This window comes from Neopelma chrysocephalum, unplaced genomic scaffold, assembly GCF_003984885.1.
Source record: "Neopelma chrysocephalum unplaced genomic scaffold, ASM398488v2 Primary Assembly neopelma1_147, whole genome shotgun sequence".
Taxonomy (NCBI): domain Eukaryota; kingdom Metazoa; phylum Chordata; class Aves; order Passeriformes; family Pipridae; genus Neopelma; species Neopelma chrysocephalum.
The window spans coordinates 14,412,928-14,437,278 of NW_020897809.1; the positions used below are offsets into that span (position 1 = coordinate 14,412,928).

At 39.2% G+C, this 24,351-nt stretch overlaps 1 protein-coding gene across 4 annotated transcripts in view; it reads right to left on the reverse strand.

Annotated features, from left to right (window-relative positions):
- The window catches only part of SHQ1 (SHQ1, H/ACA ribonucleoprotein assembly factor), a 43,726-nt gene extending 19,391 nt beyond the window's left edge, over positions 1-24,335 (reverse strand). The window contains exons 1-11 of one of the 4 annotated variants that reach the window (XM_027700931.1): positions 24,105-24,335; positions 21,924-22,102; positions 21,397-21,461; positions 20,802-20,924; positions 19,862-20,019; positions 18,782-18,894; positions 16,670-16,797; positions 10,153-10,307; positions 8,809-8,862; positions 6,901-7,024; positions 1,689-1,809 (exon numbers count right to left, since the gene is read on the reverse strand). In XM_027700931.1, the coding sequence (XP_027556732.1) occupies positions 1,689-1,809; positions 6,901-7,024; positions 8,809-8,862; positions 10,153-10,307; positions 16,670-16,797; positions 18,782-18,894; positions 19,862-20,019; positions 20,802-20,924; positions 21,397-21,461; positions 21,924-22,102; positions 24,105-24,116 (1,232 nt within the window). In that variant the 5' untranslated portion in view covers positions 24,117-24,335. The other 3 variants (XM_027700932.1, XM_027700930.1, XM_027700933.1) reach the window with 3 other exon arrangements.
- Positions 24,336-24,351: the final 16 nt, after the last annotated feature.

Genomic DNA, 24,351 nt, shown 5'->3' on the forward strand with positions numbered 1-24,351 from the left:
ACTTATAGCTACTGTGCATTTTCCTGGGCTGGATTTAAAGAAAACCCTGGGGTTTATGACTGACTTGCTAGACATTATATTCATTGATATGGGCAGCAGTGATATTACTGTCTTATGACTCATTTCTTTGTGAAAGATCCATGAAATAACTTTCTCCTTCTTTATTTACTGCACTTTTTCATCTCAACTTCAACCTGAACGTGAATTTCCCCACACCTGGGGAATTTCCCACGCATTTAAGGTGTGGCCAAAAAAGGCCTCCTCAAATATGACAGTGTAAAATGAACTGGCTGATCCTGGAATTAATGAGGATTGATGAATCAGAATGTTTGGAAACACCTGTAGTTGCTTTAGAGTGTTTTGTGCATTGCTATTTATAGGAACACAGTCACTGAAAGCACACAGAGGAGAATAAGAATCAACATCATCTACAATGCATAATAAGCAGCTATAAACTGAGGGTCTTTAATTCTCCAAGAAGTTCTGATAAGGTCACACCTAAACCTACAGCCTGTGCAGGCTCAGGTCTCTGTAACATTCCCCTTTCTGATCATAATTATTACCAATTTCCCTCCATATCCCCTTACTGCTCCTTGTGTCTCGTGCACTGAAGTTATTTTTCTCCCACACTCTCTTGTTAAATGGTGAACTGAAAAGCAAAGACTAATTTTAACCAGTTTTATGAGTCTACATTTTGCTATATTAACCAGTATGAAAATGGCATTTTTTTGTGTTTACATCAGTAGTGCCTATTCCAACTCACACCTTCTTTTGTGGCCCTTCAGAGAAGGCTGTGAAGACGTAAAAAGGAAGGAAGAAAACACAAAAGCTGTATGGAAAACAGAATAAATCTGACAAGAACAATATAAAGCTTAGTAAGATTTGAACATGCAGCTTGCTTTAATCATTTAATCCACTTTCCACTGTTTTCCTACTGACACTTTTGGTTTTAAGCCATTAAAACATGCTGATATTGTAACCAGTCTGACTGCAAACTTCCCAAAACTCTGGAAATAAGCCATGCTGACGCTGTTGAAAGAACACAGGTGAGGCACAGAAGTGCTGAAGTGCAGGGACTTTGCCTGGAAGTGGCAGAGTCACTGTTTCCTCTCAAGTGAAGTGGAAGCCAAAGCACATTGTCAGGGAGAGGGAGCTGGCAAACAGCTCCAGGGGCAGGAGCACACAGTGCATGGAGATTTGTGACACTTACTCTGCTGTTGATAATCAATTGCTACAACTGCTACAGCCCATAAATCAATGTTTCATACAGCTGTCAATGGTCTGCCTGTGCTGTCAATTCAATTCAGAACTAGAAGTTATTTCTTACCTTTATCCTGAAGTTATATAAGTGATATAGAAGCTTTTTTCTTCCTGAGAGATTGCAGTGGAATGAAAATTCTCCAGAAGCTGTTTTTCCCCAAAAAAACCCCCCTATTAACAGATTCACAAAAACTCACATTTTTATTTAAAATGCAATTCCTCCCCTCCTTTCTCCAGTCATGTCACTGCATAAAAAATGCACTGAATATCTCCACAAGAATAGCTGGACAGACACAGTTACTAAATGAAAAAGAGTGATCATATTTCCACATATAGGGGTCAGAATTTCTTTTTACTTTGCTGATACTTATTCATAGATGAAGTATGCTGAAAACATTACCCACATCAATAACTACTGAAGAACTTACTTGATTTTTTGAATCCAGATGCAATAGTCTGTAATGAAGAGATCATTAAGGATGTAGGCAGGGTCACTCTCCCTGAAAATCTTGTGAATGTCCAGCAGACACTTCAAAACTGCAGCTTTTCCTGGAAATAGATTTTTGTTTTTGTAAAATCACTAGAAACCTGAATAGATCACATTTATCATCTTCTCACCTGCGAGGCTTTAATAACCACGGTATCTACAACCATCCTGGAACTTTAGAGTTGAATCACAGGCTCAGGACAGCAGCAGTGTAACCATGTCCTTTGGTATCCACATCCCTCTGAATTCAGTGGGAATCTCTCTGCAAGACTAAAGGCTCAAGGCACAGTCATGCATGTAATTCTCCACAGCTGAAGGAGCCCCTTCCCCCAGCTTTTCCACTTCTCCAAGCTGTGCTGTCCCAAACTTTGTAACAGGCACTGAGTGCACTGTATTTTAACCAAAAAAAGAAAAAAAAGTAAACTGAAAAGTAACTCACAAATAACAAAAAGTTATGCCCCATCATTTCTCTGGAGGAAAACACATTTCCCTTTATGCCTCCACAAATACCTGTGCCGGAAAACAGCAAGGTTGGGAAGACACAGCCCTGAGCAGGGTCAAGCACATGGAATTGTGTGAGGCAGTGTGATGATGCCACTGCCCAACAGCTCACCAGGGCCCAAAATTAGGGAAAACTTTTCCTGCTTCTGACTAGTTACCGAATAATTTGGCAAAATGAAAGAAAAACTCCCTTTGGGCTCAGTAAAGGGCCATTTGACACACAGATAATAAACGCAGTAAAAGATTAAAAATCTAAATGATTTATCATTCCACAACCAGAAGGCCTTCTGTTGTCAGTTTGATTTTTCTTTCATATGCAACAATCCAATTAGCTGGAATCTCCTCCCTTAGTTTTCTGATTACAGTTGCTAAAGGGTTAAGTGCTGGAACACTTCAAAAAATTTATTTTTGCTGTTTAATGGGGAAAAAAAACCACCATATTCAAATGAAAACAGCCACTACTGCAAATGGAATCTAATAACCCTCTCCCAAGAGGCTGGCTCCTCCTAGGCTATGAAACCTGAACAGGGATGAAATTACATTTTACAGATTTAGAAGAGGAGGGAAAAAAAAAGGAGGAGGAAAAAAAAAGAAAAAAAAAAAAGATCAGAACTCCCCCTGCTGTTCAAGCACAACATTTGTTTATTTGTTTGTAAGTAATTCCATGCTGCAAAAACCAGAGACAGAGAATGAAAGTTAAAGGATGAGGAAGATGGCAATAAGGAGAAAGAACAAAGAGTGCTAAGCCATGGCAAAGAACTGAAAAACCCACTGGTTTGGGAAACCTACTGCAGAAGTCGGGTAAGAAAACAAAATCCCAAATATAACTGATAACTTTTAGACTGTATCCCCATCAATGCTTTCAAGCCAAGCTTGTCAAACTTCACTATTTTGACTAAAAAGAAGTGAGCTCTTTTAAAAAGAAATGATATGTGGAATTAAAATCTTGCTACTTTTCTCAGGTTCCAGCTGTCAAGCTGTCAGCCCAAAGCATTTACAACATCCACCACTGCTACTCATCTGCCAAGCGACAACGCACATCAGTGAATATCCCACTAATTCTCAATTAAAAAGTCTTTCTTCATAAATTAAAAGTTTTGGATTCCAGGAGCTTAATGGGTGTCTAATTAGAGAGGCTGCAAATCTTGCCAGATGTGGAATAGGGAATCCTGAGTCAAGGCAAACAGGAAGCACAGCAAACTACCAAATGTCTGCTTTTAGAATGTGAGTCCATGTGATTTAACACAGTTTTTGCATCTCTTCTGTGTAAAGTCACAGCTCTGCATTGAACTGATCAATAAATACACTGCTTTTTATGTGCAGATACTATTTCCTGATTATGCAAAAAAACCCCAACATTTTTAAAAGCACAAATATAAAAAGATCCCAACATCTGTAACAGAAAATCCAGAGCAATTGTCTGCAGATCACTGGGTTGTTCTGGAGTTCCTTGCTATGACAGCTGCTACCCCACAGCCTGCAACTTGAATTCTACATTTTCAGAAAGCCAGTCCTCTTTTCACAGACTATTTCAAAAAAAAGGATGTAATTTGACCCCAGCTCTGGATCTGCCATTTGATAGAACAAATTATACTGATTCTACACCATCATAAAATTCTACCACCTTTCATACTGTGTATTTGGAAGCAAAGGAAATTTAAAGTCACATATATCTATTTTACATTATTTTTCCTGAAGACTTCTGTACGTTTCTCCACATTTTCAAGAAGCATTCATCTAAGAAGATAAACTGAACTTAACTGTTTCATTTAAAAGAGAGAACAACAGGATTTTTAAACACAAGAAAAGAACCCTCACAGGCTTTTAAACTGAAACATCCTGCTAATAACTTACCCAGTTAGGCAACAGTACTATCTGTTTTTAATGAGCAGTTGTAGAATTGTAAATACATTAGTGCTAGGTTCTGCATGAAAAGAAGCAAAGGATATTTTATGTTGCAAAAAAGAGCCCAAATGAGTTTTTATTACCAGCTCATAGATGACAACTTCAAAATCACAGAATCAGAGGATGGTTCAGGTTGGAAGGGACCACAGTGGGTCACCTGCTCTGGCAGGGTCATGGATGTACCACTGCCATTTCATTCCCTTTTTCAATCCTACCCAAGGAACAGATAAATACAGTCAATAACTACGTTAATTTTGAACAGTTTTGTGAAGTACTTTAAGTACCACAGATCACTAGAACAGCATATGAAAAAATCTGCTGAGAACCTCAACATTAATCAGCTCAATGCATTTGTCTTACAATTAAGACTTTGGCAGGAAGTCTTAATGCAAAATAAAGTGTTTCAACCACATGCAAGGATCCTTAATAGCTTAAAAATGCAGTATCCTGTATCTTGGAAGTGATCCATCAACATAGGACTAATATTTTTAAAGTCAAGTAACATAACTTGAGGCATTCAGTGCCATCAGAATTCTTTAGTATTTTAAAATATATTAGTTTACTGTGCTTATTATTAGTGAAACATTGCATTACACCGTGTCCCAGCTTCTGTCAACAGCATCCTGAAAGAAATCTCGAGTCAGGAGAGGTCAATTTAAATCAATTCTTCCTTTAAGTTAAACAGCAGTCCTTGAATCTACATGAAAAGCAAGTTTTGTGTTACCATTTAATTGAATTCATTATCTGTTATTGATTTTTACCTATGTCCCTCACACCCATATAACAATACAGTGCCAAATTGATGATGCATCATTTCCAAAGAGGGTAACAGAGTATTTAATGATATCTACACTTAGTCTGATTTGCACAGTGCATACTTTGCTAAGTATTTTGTAAAAACAGAAGGTCCCCAAAAGAATGGTTCAAATACCACTGAAGACTGAAAGGGGAAAGTGTTTGACTGAACAAATGTGTCTTGGTGGTACAAGCATTACCTACAACCCTATTTCTTTTAACAATACCTACACACACTCTTCCCCCACCCTGTTTCTGACTATAGACAGGTAACCCACCCCTTTGGTACCTTTCCAATTCTTTGGCAGTTGGCTCCTTTAAAAAATCAGCACTTTTCACACGCTACAGGCACCATAACAGTAAATACTGATTTGATACACAAACCCCAGAACTTTCAGAAGTTCACTTTCATCACCATTACTTTCATCACTACACTGCCCGTGCCAATCCCAATGGATTTACGTCCACATGAAGTGGAATCACAGAATGGTTTGGGTTGGAAAGGACCTTAAAGACCACCCAGTTCCACCCCCTGCCATGGGCAGGGACACCTTCCACTAGCCCAGGTTGCTCCAAGCCCCATCCAACCTGGCCTTGGACACTTCCAGGGCTGGGGCAGCCACAGCTTCTCTGGGCAGCCTGTGCCAGGGCCTCACCACCCTCCCAGGGAAGGATTTCTTCCCAACATCCCATCTAACCCTGCCCTCCTTCAGCTCAAGGCCTTTCCCCCTTGTCCAATTACTCCATGTCCTTGTCCAAAGTCCCTCTCCAGCCCTCCTGTGTGCCCCCTTTAAGTACTGGAAGGGCCTCTAAGGTCTCCCTGAAGCCTCTTCTTCTCTAGACTGAACAACCCCCAGCTCTTCTCAGCTTTTCCTCATCTCCCTTACCAAGCTACTAAAAAAAATTTTGTTGGATCACTGAAAGTTCACTGCAGTGCCATTTTCCATCATGACATTGAAAGAAGAGCAAGTATCTTATCTCTCATGTACTATCCTCCCTAGAAAAAAACAAATCCAAAAGGTTGACAGCACTGGATCATTGCAGTTTTGTCACCAGAATTTTATTTTTTCACATGTATGAACAGCAACATAAGCCAGTGGAGATAAGTGAAGAAGGACAGCATCTATCTCCCCCTTAAAACTTCACTACCCGACTGCTATAATGTAAATAGTATTTTGAATCAACAGTTTTTGGCAGTGGTAGAGATTAATATTGTCATTTGTGTGGGTTTTTAATCCTGCAATTGAAAATAAACCACTGAAGTGCTGCTTCTCAGTGATTCTTCTGTCCAAAAAAATTAATCTTAACCCTGAATGTTTTTTTTTTTTAAAGTAGTAACTCACGAGAAATAGAAAAGTTGCAAGTAACTTTAATAACCCAAGATATAAACGTGGTTGTGTCCAACTGCAAAACTGGAGCTGGAAAAGCCATAGGCTTGAAGATCTGTACTGTTACAGGAAAGCTGTCTGGGATAAACAGGGAATACACAAAAAGAATATCACTGCTGAGGGAATAATTTGCAGTCAGATGTCAGCTCCACTCCTCAAGGGGAAACAAAAAGCTACAAAAACACAGCATACAGCCAGTTTTTTATTCTTTGGGGTCACCTCAACCATTTTGCCTTAAACCTGCAAAGAACTGTAACACTGTTCAGTGTGTGATTCTGCAGAGCAATACTGAAGTGCCCCACACCATGGAACACCTCAGGAATACTGCATGTGTTATCTGCTGGCTAATAAATTAGTTGCTTCAGAGGCTTTCTACTGCCAAAGGCACTCATTTTTTTAACTCTTCTCTCCACAGCCCCATTTTCACAAAACCACCACACGTCCAGAAATGTTGGTATTTCAAGTTTGGGTGAAACTGGCCACAGGATTCAAAATTATTAAAGGAAATAGACACATAAACGAGGTGGTTCTACAGGCATCACTTCCAACCCCTAAAAAACTCACCTAATTGCAGTATCATGACTGTGTCCCTGAAGGCACGTGTCACTAACCCAAAATGTCTGTACAGGGGATAGCACAACACTCGTCTTCCAAAAGATACCAGGACATCATGGATGCAAGTGAAGCTCTGTGTACATCAGTGAAAAAATGTGAATTAGTCTTTGTGCTTGTTTGTTTTCCTTTAAGGAAAAAAGTCATAGCAGAATAGGAGGGAAAAAAAGTACATTTTTTATATATTATGCCTCTAAAAAGCTGTATTTGAATAGATATGGAAATCAACATGTTAAACAGAAACAAGACACTGCACATTTGGTTTGCATGGCAGGATGACAGAAGTCCTGTACATTTTAGTGGTTTTGGATTAAAAAAAGAACGTAGAGAACATCAGAATAAAACATCTACCTCAAGACTTTGCCATCCTTTAGATTAAAGCAATAAATTACATCTGTCCCACATTATTATATATATTAAGGAGAAGCTATAAAAAGCCTTTTAAAAATAAAGAAAAATTAAATCCACATGATATTAACCAAATACATGTGTACATATAAGATCTTTAGAAATGATACATGACTCTGCCTTCCATGAAAATTATAGATATTCAAGACAAGGATAAATATACCTGCCTGGGGAAAGCAAGAACAGTTCCTTGTTCTCCTTTATGAGTGAGGAAGACCTCTAATTTACTCAGGCCAGAGGCATTAAGGTGGTATTAAAGACTTTTTTAAAAGAGTGATTTTATTCCCAGCTCTCACTTTTCAAGACAAAATACTCCATTTATGAATTCAAATAAAAATACCTATTTCATCTTGAACCCTCAATTTATTAAAATTAATAAAAACACTTTGCTGACAGCCAGCACTTCTCTGCACTGTGACTACCTCAACCCATTTTTCATTTTAATGGATGACCAGCAAGCATTTAAATCATTTATGGTTTGTGATTTAATATTTAAAGGCTAAGGTGTGTGTACATGTCATGCCCAGCAAAATGGCAGCCATTCCAAACAAACCAGAGCTCAGGCAATTTTGTTTACAGAATGATGAAAACACCCACCCTACATGGTTTGTATAACAGAGATAGTTATTAACAGCTTGGTGCCAGGAGACTGAATTTTCTGAGTATGAAATATACTGTTGGCACAGGCTGCACCAAGAACTGCTATATCATAAGGACACGCAGAAAACCCCTTTACTATGTTAGGACATGGATCTGAAAAAGATAAATCAGGCATTGAGGCAATCAGTGCATTTTAACTGCACCCTTTTGTGACCTGCTACTGCAGAACTAATAATAAAAAGATCTAGAAAACCCATTGTCAGAATAAGTTATTAGTGAATGTAACATTCACCACCACTAGAAAGGTTCAAAGGATTAACCCAAAAGTCCTGTCAAATTTTAGTTTTGATCCTGCAAACTGAGATTTGGCTCAGTAAGTTCAGGAATGGGGCTGGGACAGTCCTTCCCATCTTGCTGCATCGTGACAATTAATGGATTACAGGCCATCCTTTCCACTTCCAGCTCTTTAGCAACTTCTTTACACAGGTCTGTGGACACTCAGTGAACAGTGTGAATGTGGGAAGAACAGAATTCAGTGTTTCCTCTAATCTGTGTTGGCTTCAAAGGGTGAGCAGCAACCAAACAAACAGGGATGTGGCACTTGGACATGGTTTAACAGGGACCAAGGGGGTGGTGCTGAGGCGATGGTTGGACCTGACGACCTTAAAAAGTCTTTTCCAACCTTTATGATTCTATAAATAAGGCTGAAAAGACAGGGGCAGGTAAAGCAACACATATCCACTAACATTCAATACTGAAAGAGTAAACTTTGCCCAAAAGCAACGTACAACACCCATAAAACCCCAAGTCTACAGCAAAACCACATAATACAAAACTTTAGCTTTGCCTCACCTCCAGCCAGCACAACGTTGCACTCAGTTTCCTGATGTTCCAAGACGATTCAACCTAATTTTAAGAGAAGACAGTAAAATAAGTGTTATCTAATCCCACACTCAAGGCTGCTGGCAAACTATTTAAGATAACATTCTGGCAGCAATTTAAGAACCTTTGTGAATAAGCAGCAGTAATTACATTACGTGCATTGAAACGGCCACAGGACAGCATTAAAAATTATATTGCAATGCAGATGTTGGTTTTCGTAGTGGGAATATTGAGCCCATGCACAAAGTCTTTGAAATACAACAGCAACGCACAGAAAAACACTATTTTAGTGGAATTCTGTTCCTTTGCACAACAGAAAGTTGAATCAACAAAAGCCAAGCTCAACTGCCTTGTTTCATGAAAACAGCTCAAGACTTTTGGCTTTGGGAGAGGGTCCCAAAGCCAGTAGTATATGTAAAATGTCATTATTCTTAAAATGTGACAGATTCACAGTATTTGTGTGCAAGTGTGGTCTAGTGGGATGATTAGGGGAAAAAGCCAGAAAGCCTTGATCTGTAATCCTGGCTCTAGTAAAGATTTGTGTGGCCTCAATGTCTTGGTTTTCCTATTAAACAGGAATAAAAGAAAAAAAAAATGAGGGGAAAAAGGACAAAACCCACAGTGTGTTTTCTGCATATCCCATACACTCACTGCAAACCAAATAAAGAATTGTACAATTGTGTTCCTGGCAGATTTGCAATTTTGTGCAGCACTAACACACAAAACAACAATCCCAGATTATTCTGCTGAATACAGAGGTCTGGACATTTCTGCTTCTCCTTCTACAATCCATGCCCTCCAAGCCAGTCTGATTAAGACAGAACACGATTTTGATTACATGTCCCAATATTTTGATTAAAAGCATTCAGAAAACACCTCACTGGTTAATACCAGCAGAGGAGATTCAAGGCTCAAAGCTGTACTTGGGAAGCAAGTCCATTTCCAAAAGGGCAAGTTATCCACATAACAGCATAGAACAAAAAAAGAACAATTATTTTGTTAAATTGCCATTTACATAAATCAAGACCCATCACAACAGAAATCAGAAACAAACAGAATTGTCTAGAATCTCCTTCAATTCCACATCTCTCCTACTAAAATGCTGCTGCAGAAGAACACAAGTATACTGAAATCCCATTAATCCCCACATGCATCCCAACAGCTCAATCCAGAGATACCAAGTCCTTAATTTTAAGTTAATCATATATTTTTAATGCTTGGAAGTAAGTTCACTTCAAAAAATAAGTTTCCTAAATGGCAGTACAGGGTCCAGCACTAGGTTCCTAACACATATTTTTATTTTTTTTAACTTACATTCTTGTCCCCTTCATTGACACAGATCTCATAGCAATATGCCAGGAGGATATCAATTAATCCAAGATATACATGATGACGGCTCCTTTTATCCAGAAGGTAAGATTTATTTGTGAACTTTCTCAGCTGCTCTCTCTCTTCCTCAGAGAAGACAACTATAAAAAGTAAAAGGATAATTGATTATGAATTTAAAGCTGGCACATTCATTTTAATAGGTGGTAATACCACTTGAACAGTCTCTTTAAAAAGGAGCATGTAACTAATCACAAGTCACTCATCACTCAAGCAAAAGCCTAAATCATTCTTACTTTCATTTTAACTTTTATTAAACTCTGATATATTCCTTTCAATGTCAAGCTCCAGCCCTGCAGTCTCCTGCATGTACACACTGATGATTTGGAACCTCTCAAAGTGCCTGGATCCACAATCAGAAGCTGAGTAAGACAAAGTTTAAGTCCACCTTGTGTGAGAGAAATAAAAGAAGACAGGATAAAAAGACAGATGTATTTTCTCACTGGAGAAAAGGGTAAGAACTAAAAGAACAGGGAAGGAAAAAAAAAAGTACAATTCTGTTTTCCAAGTCTCATCCATTTTGACTCATGACCTAGGCATGGTTTAGGATCTTTGTTGATGCCATCTGAGAACATTAGGAGGATTAGGAGGAACATTTTTAAATGTTTCTACTTTATGAACTTTTTTATGTTTCTATCAGCTTCATAACTATGAAATGCTTGATTTAAATTCCTATGGAAACTTGTTGATGAGCTAAACATTACTCTAGAGTCAAGTCAGTCTCCATTTATTTACAAGCTCCCACAAAAAGAAATTCCAGTTTTTGTATCATCTTGACAAAGCTAATCTCTTCCACTTGCTAAGATCTAGAAAAAAGTGACAATTTAGTAAGACTATGGCAGTTCTATCTCTGTTTTTCTGTCCATGCAAAGCAACTCTGTATTATACCTTATATCACTAATACAGGTGATGTATCAGTAAATTTCTTTGTAAATTGATGCTTCAGTATAAATGTGAACCCTATTTCCCTTTTAGGCAGAAAGCAAAGAAATTCCAAGTGAAGTTCACAAAACATGAGAGTAAAGTTTTCTTCCTCTAAAATGCAAACTCTGAAGCATCGTAACATCTACAACTGGACCATAAATACAGAAATTCCAAGTTTACTAAACAACAGCAAACAAGACACTGACTAGAGAATTCCCAAAGGTAAATGATACATGATGTTCATTAACTCACTGCAAAGTGCCAGGTGTTCCACATAAAATCTCTCTCTAGAGAAAATACTTTAATGTTACAAATAAATATCTATCTGTTCCTTAAAGTTTTTGAACAGTGAATTATCCAGGCCTGAAACTCATTATTCATCATCATCACGGTTAGGCTTCTCTAAAGAAGATTTGGGAAGGACTCTACCCACATTTGCTACAAAACTCATTATTAACACACCCAAATCACCACCTACTTTGTTTTCCCAGTTCAAAAAGCCAAGTACATGGAGTAAGATGAACAAGTGAAATGGTAATTGCACCTTCTGCTGTATTAAGCCTGTGCACTTCTGTACACTTGCATTACCAACATTTTAGTCAACAGCCTGTACAACAATTAATATTAATCTGATGCAAAGCAGAAGCTGCTGGTACTTATCAAGTACTAAATTTGCAAGTCTTCTGTAACTTTGACTTTACACCCTTCTAGCCACAGTGAAACTGTTAATATATGCAGGCCTAAAGGACTCAGACAAATTCACCTCACAAAGTTCCTGATAGATAGTCCTGCAGAGATTACCTTTACACTTTAATCATCTCTTTTACATACTTTAAACTGGCCATTCCTCACGTTAAAATAAAGATATTCCAAATTGCCCTTCAGAACCTGAGTGTCAATGAAGCACAGTTTAATCTCTGAGGGGAGGATGAGGTCTGACAGCCAGAGGGTGTTTTGTTACAGCCTTACTGGTATTTTGCTGCGATAACACCACTTAAATCACTGTAAGATCTGTATCTCCAGACCACTATGACACTTCCAGTTCTAAATGTGTTAGGGGCACTTAGATAAAATGTGCTATATCTGCACAGAGAGCTGACTCAGTGGTCGGATCAGGAAAGCACAGGTCAGGAAGGACCTCTGATAACCAGCTGTTTTCTGGTGAGAGCAGAGCCTTGGCTTAAGGTCCTGTCAAGCCAAGCCTTGAATCCCACAGCTCTCTCAAAGAAAAAGAACTGAGGAGAACTGATCCCTCCTTTTTTTTATGTTTTAAACTAAAATATTATTTTACCATATTGAGGTTTTTAAATGTGTACTTCTATCCCTGTAGGTTAAGGAACCAGCAACAGCAGATAAAGGAGGAGATTAGTCAGCAGAGAGAGGATTAGTCAGGAATAAAGTTAGTTATTGATATTAATCAGTAGCAAACAAGTCTCTTTTCAAGCCCTTCCTAAGCCATTAAGAGATAAAAGGCAGCACTACTCTGCCTAGAAAGATGCCCAAAGGCTTTGTGCAGGATCAGCATTTTCCCCAGTGCTGGATACTGCCTTGAAAATACTTGACAGTAACAAACAAGTGACTGAACTAATGAAGCTGATTTTTTATTGATTTGTCTCTTGTGCTTGAATTTGTTGTGAGGTTTATGAGAGGTTACTGAACCTTCCCACAGTGCTGACATCCTGATAACCTCTCTTTCCTGTGTGGACTCCACATTTAAAAACGTGGCACTGAATATTCAAGAAAAGCCCTTTCCCTTGTACACAGGGCCATTTTTGGAGAAGTTGCAGATGGGCCCATCTTTAGGACCCCCTAAAGCTCTGTCAGGGAGACTTGTGATCAGGAAAGCCTCAGTTTAACAGGAAGTGAACCAGAAGTTCTAAAAACACAAAGCTATCCTCCTGTGCACACCTATATTCCCTCTAAACTATGATCAGTCAAGGCTGCTTTGTTCATCCCTCCCCTTTCTTTGCCTTTCTTCCATTAAAATTTTAGCTCCTTCACTACTATATTTTCTTCCCTGCACTTCTTGAATCAACGTTCACAGCACATTTCCTCCACATCACTTCTGACCTTCTTCCTCCAGGCATTCTCCGTGGAATCACTGCACTTGGACAGTCTTTCCTGGATCTCACAATCTCCTTGTACTAATTTTTCCCATTATTCTTTAAGAAACACACAGTTCCTGCAAACCATATCAAAACCATACATCATTCTTTCTTCTTACTGTTCTTGCCTTTTAAAACCTCAGGTGCTTTACAGAGGAGACAGATCATTAAGGATTTTGCATGAATAAAAAGCAATCTTTCCTCACATGACAAATACCTGCTCTGCAGCAGAGCAGTGCCAGGAAGACAGACATGATGCAAAGGTGGCAGAGCAATTGCAGAAATCTGATAAAAAAGGAAAAATGATTCATCTTAAACTTATGAATCTACCAGTAATGGTATATATTTGAGCCAAGCTCTGCTGAAAGGTGGATCTTTAAAAGGAAATTGCTTCTCATTCTATAAAGAAATCAGAAAGAGAACGGTCACTGGTTACCATGAACAAAATAAGATATCCTTGGAGCATATAAATGTTAGATTGAATACATATGTCAGCCTGAGCCTTTGAAGATTATTGTGTTGCCTAAAGAGGAGTTTTTACAGTTGTGCAACTGGAAGTAGAATAAAAATGAACTTTTAACCAAGCTGAATGTGACTGTTAGAAAATACAAACCCTTTCATCTGGAATCTGTAGAAGCAGGAGACACTGAAGTAAACTTCAGCAGCAGCAAAAAGAAAGCTTTCCAAAAGTTTTATTCCCTCATGTGAAAGGCTGGGTAATTAGTTGGGCTTTATGGAATATTACTTGACTTGCATTAGACACTGTAAGTGTGAGCAAAATGGGCCAGAAGAGATGATACACAGTAAAATGTAAAAAAAAGGACCAAAGAAAGAAGAGACACTAAGGACAAAAAAAGAATAAATTAAAAAAAGGCAAAACACACACACCATGCACAGGAGCTGGAGAAAAAGGTCAAATAAAAATAGATTCAAGGTAAGGACAGAAGGGAGACAAAGACTTTAAATGTTAATGAGAAGAGATGATCCAAAAAGAAAAAAAAAAGAAAATCTGGTAATGAGACATTAGAAAAACCTGATGATGTAAAAACAGGGAGAAAATAACCAGGGATGAATATAAGAGCAGTAATCAACCAAAGAAAATCTTCAGTTAATTGTAATGCCATGCAAAAAATAAGAAATGCCATCTCTATTCTAATTACTCCTTGCAGCCAAAGACGAAGACAAACGTAATGAAGTTTTTAGTTCCAAGAAAACACTGAAGAGAACAACTAAAAGGACATCGATATAAGTAAGGAGAAAGAAGAAACGACAACTTATTCCATTCATTCAGTGTTTCTGAATAAGAAAATAAACATTTTCTAACAGCTTTGGAGCAGCAAATGTTTAAATCAAGAACAAAACCTTCCTTCAAACAGGACAGACAAAAGTTTCTGCAAGCTGGCCAGGGCAGCAGACCTGCCATGAGCTGGACATGTTTTAAACATCTCAATATTTAAAGTCTCTTTACAGGTTGTATGCTTGGAAGTCCTCATCGTGGAAGATGGTGGAAATTACCTTATTTTAGATGCTTTCCTTAACAGAAGACATGAATTTGGAACTCAGGAGGAGTAAGAAATCTGGGTACTTTCATTTTATGCTTCTTCTCCATAAGCAATAAAAAAACCCTCTGCATCAAGGTTTCAATCCATTTTTCTTTATGCCCTTAAACAAGTTCAAAAGTAAACAGGCGACCTTTATGTCTGATTTTTGTAGGAAAAAAGGTTTGACCTCACACCTTCCTGTATCAAAGAATCACCACACATCACACAACACCTTGGAACAATCTGCAACATGGTTTGTGCCCTTAGAGCTTTTTACAGCTAAGCACTTGTGTGCAAAGGCTCCTCACTAGGAGCACACTCCAGTGCAGTGAAAGCCTCCTTATCCTTCTCCCTGTACAGCACACCCTGGCTTAATGCAGGCAGACTTCTCAGTTTTAGTGGGAATAACATGGGATTTCTCAAGCAGTAAAGAAGGTCCTTCACTTAACACAGTCCCTGTTCCTTTTATGTGCCTGTTCTGTCACCTCCACTCCCCAGGCAGGATGGAACACACAGTCAGGCAGATGTGTAGTCAAACTGCACCCAGCTTGTAAGGATTCCTTGGATCTGTAACTCAGAGTAGCTGGACCATCCTTTGACTAGATGAAGCAACATAAACCCACAGGGAACTCATCCTGCTGATGATCAGATTCCAGGGGGAACAGCCTGGACCCACCTCCGCCCTTTTGTATTTCCATTCATAGACCTTCCAGTGGAACCTGCACTCCCTCTCATGGTGGTTTCCCTCACCACAACTCACTCAGGTTTAAGAGCCTCCACTGGTCTCAGTCACTTGCCATTCAAACAGTACAAATGTTACCAAAACTGAGCTCTTTCAAAGGGAAAGGGTGGGTTGGTGTCATTAACATCATCCAAACACCACATCACTTCTTTTGTTACTTAAATTGCCTCAAGATCCACAAAACTACACGATCCTCTTCACTCAACCCTATCTGAGCCAGACCAAATTTTTTTTAATCATTCTTAAAACAAATGGTTTAGAGAAAAATGCCCTTTACGTAGCTCCATTTTCTGCGTAATTTTCATTAGCAGGCTTGCCAAGCTCTCAAGTAGTTTCTGTTGTTGCTGCCCCTAAAATCCAGCAACACACTGAAGAAAAACATACCCATCTCAATTCAAAGGAAAAATATTCTTCCTCAATAAAATCATCCAGCAGCTCTTCATTTTAATGATATTCCTTAACACAGGCAAACAGTAAGAGTGTTTCATTTACTAAGGAGTGAATGGATAAAAACAAACAAAAGAACCCCTCATTATTCTGTTTTGAAGCTTCTTTGTACCTTTGTCCAATGCTCTTTAAATCAAATATTTATGATGGATATAATTAACAATTTCTTGCTTCAGAGGCTGAAAAGAGACCAGGAATGAAGATCAGATTACATTCACAGTAAAATGCACAACATTTACCCAAATTCCATTGTTCTTGTCCTGTAGCAAATGTGAAAGTGCAGGTATTATTAGTGCACTAAGAACCTCTGCTGAAGGGATTATCATTATCTACTTTCAATATCAGATTTTCATACTACAAAGGAAATGAGCAAAGGACAATAGAAGAATATGCATAATAGTAACTTGCAGTGCTCTCTGCAATCACTGTGTGCAGGGAGGTGACCTCGGTTATCTGTTAACAGTGCTCTTACAAGGCCATCTACTAACCCTAAAAACATCCCTTTAGGTTTCTAAAAAGACACAATTTTCCTTCAAAAAAAGGCTGAGACCCAGAAAAATAATAGTAAAGTAATAAATTTCCTTTAAGAACAATAACCTAGAACATAACATGGCATCACAGCAATTATCACTCAAGCAACAGATGTGTGTACATATATAGATATATAGATATAAGCATGTTCTCACCGAATGTATGAGTGTCATGTTCCTGATGACTTTCCCTCTGCAAGGCTGTCATCTTTTTATGTGCATCAACCCACCAGGGTTTGTACTTTAAAACATGCTGAATAGCTTCATCTTCAAAAAAATCAGCTCTAGGGAAAAGAAGAAGAAAAGTCATATGCTATTTATTTCAGTTCATAGTGCATGTGGGTATATATTAATGCACACATAAAATACACCTCACTCGGCTCTGGGCTATTTTCCACACACTAGAGATATGTTCTTTGACTTAAAAGCAGAAAATAATCATTATTAAAAGCATAAACAACATTCTCTTATCTTACAGTAGCCCTTCCTTACTTCTTCCACCTTCCCAGAATCCCAGGATATTGATGAGCTTGCAGCATGACACAAAGGTGAACAAACATGATTTGTTCTGGATGTATTAAAAGGAAAATATTCCAAAGAGAAGGCTCCTCAGACAAATCACTTGATTTTACTGGGAAGCTCTCCCACTCAAGAACTAGGTGTTCTGTGGGGAGGAAGGGTGTGCAGCTGAAGGGTAAACACAAAGTAGGGATGGACTTTTAGGTAAACAAGGACACGAAGCAGGAAAGTTGAAAACAAAGAGTTGTACATGAATTCTGGAAGAGAGATTACATCCATCTCAGCACAAAGCCACTGTGGTAAAAACCTCAGTGCAGTAATTCTGGGAGGATTTATACTAAAGGACTCAAGTTCTAAGCCTCCTTTTACCATATGAGCTTTTTCTTCGAGCCAAACAATGGTATAAACACAGAGAACTGAAAAAAACTGCAGGAAATTTCTTAAAACCTTCTTAATCACCACACAAAACCTGCCCAGTCTACTGAACACAGAATGTAATTTGCTCCACTCTCACACTGACAGATTTTTTTGTTGCCTTCCTTCAATGTCATTATAAAGTCACTCAGAGATATCAGTCAGTGTACACTTTGCTCAAAGGCACCAGAACACTTGTTTGCCACCATTTCTCCCAGAGCTTCTGCTCTTAATCAGGGTACTTGGGAAAACAATTTTTCTTGAAGAAAGGCTGGGATCATCTGTTCTGAAGCAACCAAAACACAGCCATTAAACTAAATGGTGTAACTCATCTACCAGGCCAGAACACAGAGTCTAAAGTGGAAACTTAGAATTACTGTAATTTGCATCCCATTATAGGTTAGGAACTACTTCAGTTCTAGCAAAATGTACTTCCAAGTGATATTTCCAGAAAGCTGTTCTATTTTCTGTGTGCTACTGAAAGACATGAGGCTGCCTCTGAAACACCCAACTGGGGGAAAATTCCAGGTTTGCAAAGATACCTTCTGAAAAAACTCAGAGTGGGTAAAGCCTTCCTGACCCCCACAAAACACACCAGAGGACTAATTCTCCCTACTGGGGGCTAAACTCTTTTCCCACCAAACCCATCTTGCAGAAATCAATGTATATTAATAGATCTCATGGCTCCAACTTATTTTATTTATAGCTTCTAAATCTAACTTGATCTGAAAAAAACCAACCTGAAAAGAACACGAAGAATCACTTCCATGTTCATTACACGGAATGAAGCACAAAAGAAACAAAGTAGCACAAAAGAAACACAAAGTTTTGATTTGGAACTTTTCCTCATTCTGCTTTAAAACAGCTTTCATGTGAAAGTAAAAAACAAAGTGGCCAAAACAAAATATTCCTAAGTTCCAAACTGAAATTACCTCCTCATAGACCAGGATGGTTCATTAATCCTTGTTTCACAAGAGGAAAACAAAGTTCTGACATTTACAACCCAAAATGCTGGCAGGGATTGGCTGCTCAGCTGCTGAAGAGGTGAACTATGAAACAATGTTCTGCAAGAGTTCTCAGCAGCCCCACTTGAACACGGACTTAAGCAGTAATTAAACAGTTGAGTAACCCCAAAACAGATGGGCAATGCCTTGTGTGTCACACTAAGAAAACCCTCCAGGGCCTGCCCTGATGAGACAAAGAAGGAGACAAATGAAAAGTGAAATTGTTCTTTCCAGACGCGATCTTTAAACCAAATAATTTATGAAAAGGAAAAGTGAATGTATTTCAGCTGAGGTACCTCTCCTTGAGCAGATGAAGTCAATCAATACTCACAGGTAATGATCAGGCTCAAACTTGGCAGCCTCAGCTTCCAGGCGTCTCCTCCTTCGTTCATCTGCAGGAGTCTGGTCTGGATCCTTGATGTCAATCACATCACTGAGCTCATCCTGCAAAGGGAGCCAAAGTTATAGGACCAAGCCACACGAATGACATGCAAGACTGATTTAGTAATAATTTAGGAAGGGATCAGTATTACACTGAAACCCCCAGATCTTCAACCTCCCTTTCCAATCCTCCAAATTCTGCCTTCGCTGTGCAAATGAAACATCAAAATTCCAAGGAAATGCAATTATTTGAAGCCTCTTAGAATTCATGATGTTATCAAGTCTATTCAGGACATTTTATCATAAGGCAGGGAGGTTATTTTGCATTATTGTAAAAGTTGAAATATTTAACAAAAGCACACAACCACAACGAAGACAAGATAAAAATCACAGATACTGTTCTTGTGACTTTGGAGATTACTCTCACTCTCTGAAGTGGCTGTACATGAATTCATAGGCAATTGCAGTGCCCTTTTAAACATCATTAAGTAGTGGTACTTCAATGCTGATGGGAAATGTATTTCTTCACAAGTAAACCAGTATATATATTCTAACAGAACGTAAATACTTTCTCCATAAATAGCAATCCTTCTGCTCCAAAACCTGAAAATACTACAATTCATGCAATAATTAGAGTTACATAATTAAGTTGCTTTAAACAGCTACAACTCAGTTGCTTAGAGCAAGAACACTACAAAAAATCATCATCTATTTTAATAACAGTGCTGTGGACTACAAGTATTGTACTACTCAGCATGCTACAGGTTTTAGATTAGTTTCAATCAATTCATGGCTAAAAGAAACTGCTGAAGGCACAGGAGCAGAGTAACAGCATTTGAAGTCTCCTATCCTACCAATCAACACACAAAAGCAAATTTAGATGCCTCAGCATAATGCTAGTGAACCCCAGACACCAGGTGGACAGACAGCTTGAAGAGTCCACTCTTCCAAAGTTGCCTTGTGAGCCAGAGAGCCTGCACAGCCTGTTAAACAGAACTTTTATGACAGGAAAAGACAAAAATGCACCTACCTGCAGCCTCTGGAACACCCCTGACCGCAAATTCCCAAATCCATAAGGGTGCTGCAGTGGTGGAGTGCTTTCTGAACTTTCTTCATAAGGGGTCTGTTCTATTTCCCAGTCAAATTCTTCTTCTTCCTCCTCCTCCTCAGACAGCTCAGCAGAGGCAGCTGCATATATTGCATGGTCAGAGAAAGAAAATCAGTGCACAAAATATATATATATATGATTTCCTAGAAAGGCAAACACTGGCAGCACAAAAAGCCTTTCTCATTTGACTACATCTTTTAAGAAATCTTACACAACACTGGGAGGGTCATACAGGTCAGTGACCCATAGGTCCTGCTTCCAACTCTCCCACTTTCAAAACTGAAGACCAGGAATGCTAAATTTTTTATGTGTACTCCCTCAAAGACTGAAATACCTGTTCCACTGATTTCAACAAGATCAGAATTTGATGTTAAGAGGACCCTGACAGAAGCGATGTTATCAATAATTTAAGAAAGGTACTAAAAGTTTAAACAGAGGCAGTCAAACATTTTTGTCTGTTAAATACTGATGTTAAGCAAGATCTCCATCAGAACCTGGGGTTTTAATCAGCCTCTCATATGAGCTAAAAGTCCAGTTGTGGTAGTTTGTAGAAAGCAGAAGACTCCAATGTGTGTGTGCTCTACAGCCACTAGAGGGGTACAAAGATCTACAGAGAATTAGCATATTTTAAAGCGCATTTTGGAAAAATTTTAACATAACTAAACCTATAAAGCTGACATGTATATTGTCTACAACATACTTATTTCTACATTTATTCATACTTTGATTTATTCGTGCCCTTCTCATACCTAGGACTAGCCAGTAATAAATACTGTATTTTTCCACATATATCACTTCAGATCTAAAACTGTGTCATTATGTACATGTATCATCAGTATAAACACGATTTTTCTTGTCATACCTATCTCTTCTACCAAAGGCTTTGCTGATCTTGATTTCTTTGGTGCTAAAAGAGATGTCAGCATGTCCAGGCCCTCAAAATATTGGCCAGGAACCTCCTTGGGTAACCGAATTGTAAAAGTTCCTTAAAAGAAAGTCAGAACATAGTTAGTGCATTAAAATATCCAAGACAAACAAAAATGTGCATTTTTCCCTCTCATCAAAAAGGCTCAGAGGAAGTGGGACACATACTGGTAGCATTTCATTATGCATCAATCTCTGTGCATGTTTTTAACCTTATTTCACAAAATTCAAAGATTTTAATGATAAAACATCAAAGAGAATATTTAACCAGTTGTGGTCTCCTGACTCACATTCTATAAACACAAACCAACAGAAGAATACAAGCTCTGTTTTATTTTTAATCCTTCCTCCAAACAAGCCACAGAAGATCATAAGAAACTCCTTCAGCAATCTGATTGTCTTAAGTCAAGCATGTAATAAACACTCTGCAAGCAACAAATTTATAGGCTTTATTGCTTTTTTCTTTTAAAGTATAAATTACTGGAGTTAGCAGCATTTTTAATGACATTTATACTAATAACATGAACCAATACCTTCGTCTGTATTATAGGATGCTTTTTCTCTGCCATCTTCTACAACTCTCCCAGGAAGCGTCAATCTGTGGGCAAAAAATGAGATGCAGAATTAGTCAGGCTTTCAGTGAGGCAACTTAACATCTCAGCCTATAAAAATGTAAGGCACATTCCAAAAGCAGCACAAAGGATTAGACTACGTGACTCTTTTTGATAGTAATGGAAGCCATGCAGTTAAATCCCCATGGATTCATCTCAGGAAAAGACACACTTGTTCTACAAAACTACAGCCAGAGAACTGTCTGGCCATCTTACAATTAAAAATATATTGTAAGTTAAATTTAGAAAAGTTTCTTTCAACTCTCTTTAATGTGATTTAATGCCTAAGAACAAAGAGGCCAGATCCAAAATAACAGATCTTTGCATGAAGTGGGCTGTCTGCAGCCAACCTTGTAAAAGCTGCAGATGAGGAATGTTCTGGAGGGACCAAAATTAAGTTCAATCTCTACTGTGAAGTTAAAATTTTTAAAAGTTTTTCCACTACTTGCCTGAGAAAGTATGGTTTAGCATAAAATTTAAAGTCTTCCCCTTCAAAATACACATCAAACTCTGAAGCTCTGGCATAAGGTACTCTGATTATTATTGTGAGAAAATCTGGATCCTGGGTCAGTTCAAAAGCTGGAGTTATCATGATGGATCCAGCAGGAAAAGCAATGACTGTGTGGCCCTATTAAAATAAGAAAAAGATTGTTGTAGTTTCCAGTTGATGAGAGCAAATTGTATCTCTTCAGAACTTGTTAAGAAGAACATTTCAGATTCTCACAAAATGATCTTCCACGGGCTCAAGAAGAAAACACTCATGACAACAACATCAAAGAGTTATCCAGAATGTGAAGGTACCACCTCAGTACCTTAATGAAACACCTGAATGTTAATATATGCAAACAGCAAAGCACCTGTTTTATTCCACATAATAAACCACACTGAATTAGGTCCTAAAACTTTTCAACTTTTTGTAACTGTTATTTATAATTTCACATATAGACCTTTACAGTTCTTTAGTGAACTGATCACAAACCACTATTAGAAAACACTGAAAAACAGTAATACTTGCAAAAAAAAATAGAGCTGTATTTTATAGTTCACACCCACATTAGGCAGAAAACCAGCAACAGATGCAAGGTCAGTTTAGAGGAACATCCATCAGAACCATGTGTCTGCACACTAGCACATGGACATATTTAGCATGAGAGAAGGAATTTACATAGTACTATTCACCCAATATACAACTTGTCTGACTCTTCAATAGCTTCTAAATATGAGATAATTCATCAGGTTTAATTTAGAATCCAGTTGTGGACTGGAGTTTTGTTTGTTTGGGGAGGGCACGTTTACAAATGGCCACACAGTTTTGAAAACTAACTTTTTAAAACAAAAATATTTTAGCCAAAAAGCGCAGAATAGAACTAAACTGTGAAAGTGAGTGAAAAGTAGCACTTTCCCAGATAGATGTTTGTTAAATATATCCCCTTTGTGACAATTTCACGAACAGACAGCCATCATTAACCATTAACAGGGCTAAATTAACAGATTACCTTTTTCTTCGTATGGGTAATCTACCTCATTTGGCACACGTGAAAAAAATTAAACTCCCCATTGCACTGTACTACTTAATTCAAGGGCAACATTCCCACTCTTTCCAGGCTGAAAAGCTGCCAGGTGTTTATATAAAGTTGTGCCTGGATAGGGAACACCTGCAAACTAAAAAGTACAGCGCTATGGGCTTTCTTCTTGTCTACTTCAACACAGAAAGTTGGGAGACAAAAATCCAGCCGCTCCTTTAGACCCCTCAGGGGGTGTTAGTCCGCAAGTTTTATTTCCTTAAATCAGAGTTTCATCTATTAAGAGCAATCCCAAAGCCAGGCCCGGCCGTCTCTGCGCTGCTGCTGCACTTGGAGCATCCCCGACCCACATTAACGACCCCAAACCCCTCCGGAGGCTGCCACACAAACCCCCCGGGATCTCACGGCTGAGGAACGGCGACAACACGCCGCTCCAGCCGCAGGTATCCCGAATAATCCCGCTTCCCAGCCCTTCCCGTGCAAACACCGCCGCGCTCCAGGGAAAGGCGCAGGGAGCAGGACGGGGGTGGCGGCCGGTAAAACACAACCTCCCGCCGCTGGCTCACGCCGGGCCGAGGGCCCACCTGCGCCCGGGGCCACCCTCCCGAGCTCTGCAGAGGGACAGAGCCTTCCGAGAAGGCGGCTCCCAGCGGGAAGAGCCCCGGGATGAGGGGATGAAGAAGGGATGATGAGCCCCATGTGAGCCCCATCCGCGCCCGCCCGCGCCGCCACTCACCGCCCGCGCCGCTTCCCGCGCCCGCCCGCACCGGGGGCGGGGCCGCGCAGGCGCAGAGGGGGCGCGCCCCGCCTCCCTCATGGCGGCCCCTGCGCCCGCCCTCAGGGAGCGCCGTGCCCGGCCAGCCTGGGCACAGCCGGCTCCTTGTCTGTACCCCTGCTGGTTTTCGATAAAAACACGGGAATTCGGGATCGTCTTTGAATTCGAGTCGCTCTTGAAAATCTGATGGAGTTGCGCGATGTTTCCCAGAGTTGCTAGAAACGAAATGGTTAACAGCGTAGACATGGACAGTGTGACTGTGTAAAACCTAAGTTGTTTAGGCTAAAAATCAGAATCCGCCCCCTTGAGAAATGGGAAGGATGGATTTTTACCTGCAGTTGCATAAAATATATTGCACAAGCTCAGCGTGTTTTATTTCAGCTGCTTTTCATAAGTGTGGAAACCGAACAGTTTTTAGCGCATCGGAGAGTTGGTTTGTTCTTTCCTATGAAAACAGTGGTTACTTCAGGACTAATTCATGTGAGCAAATGTCCTGTTGTTTCTGTTGTGTTCACACTTTGCTGCAGGGAAGGTAGATTAGTAAACTGAGGATTGACCCCATGAGCACTGTCAGGATAG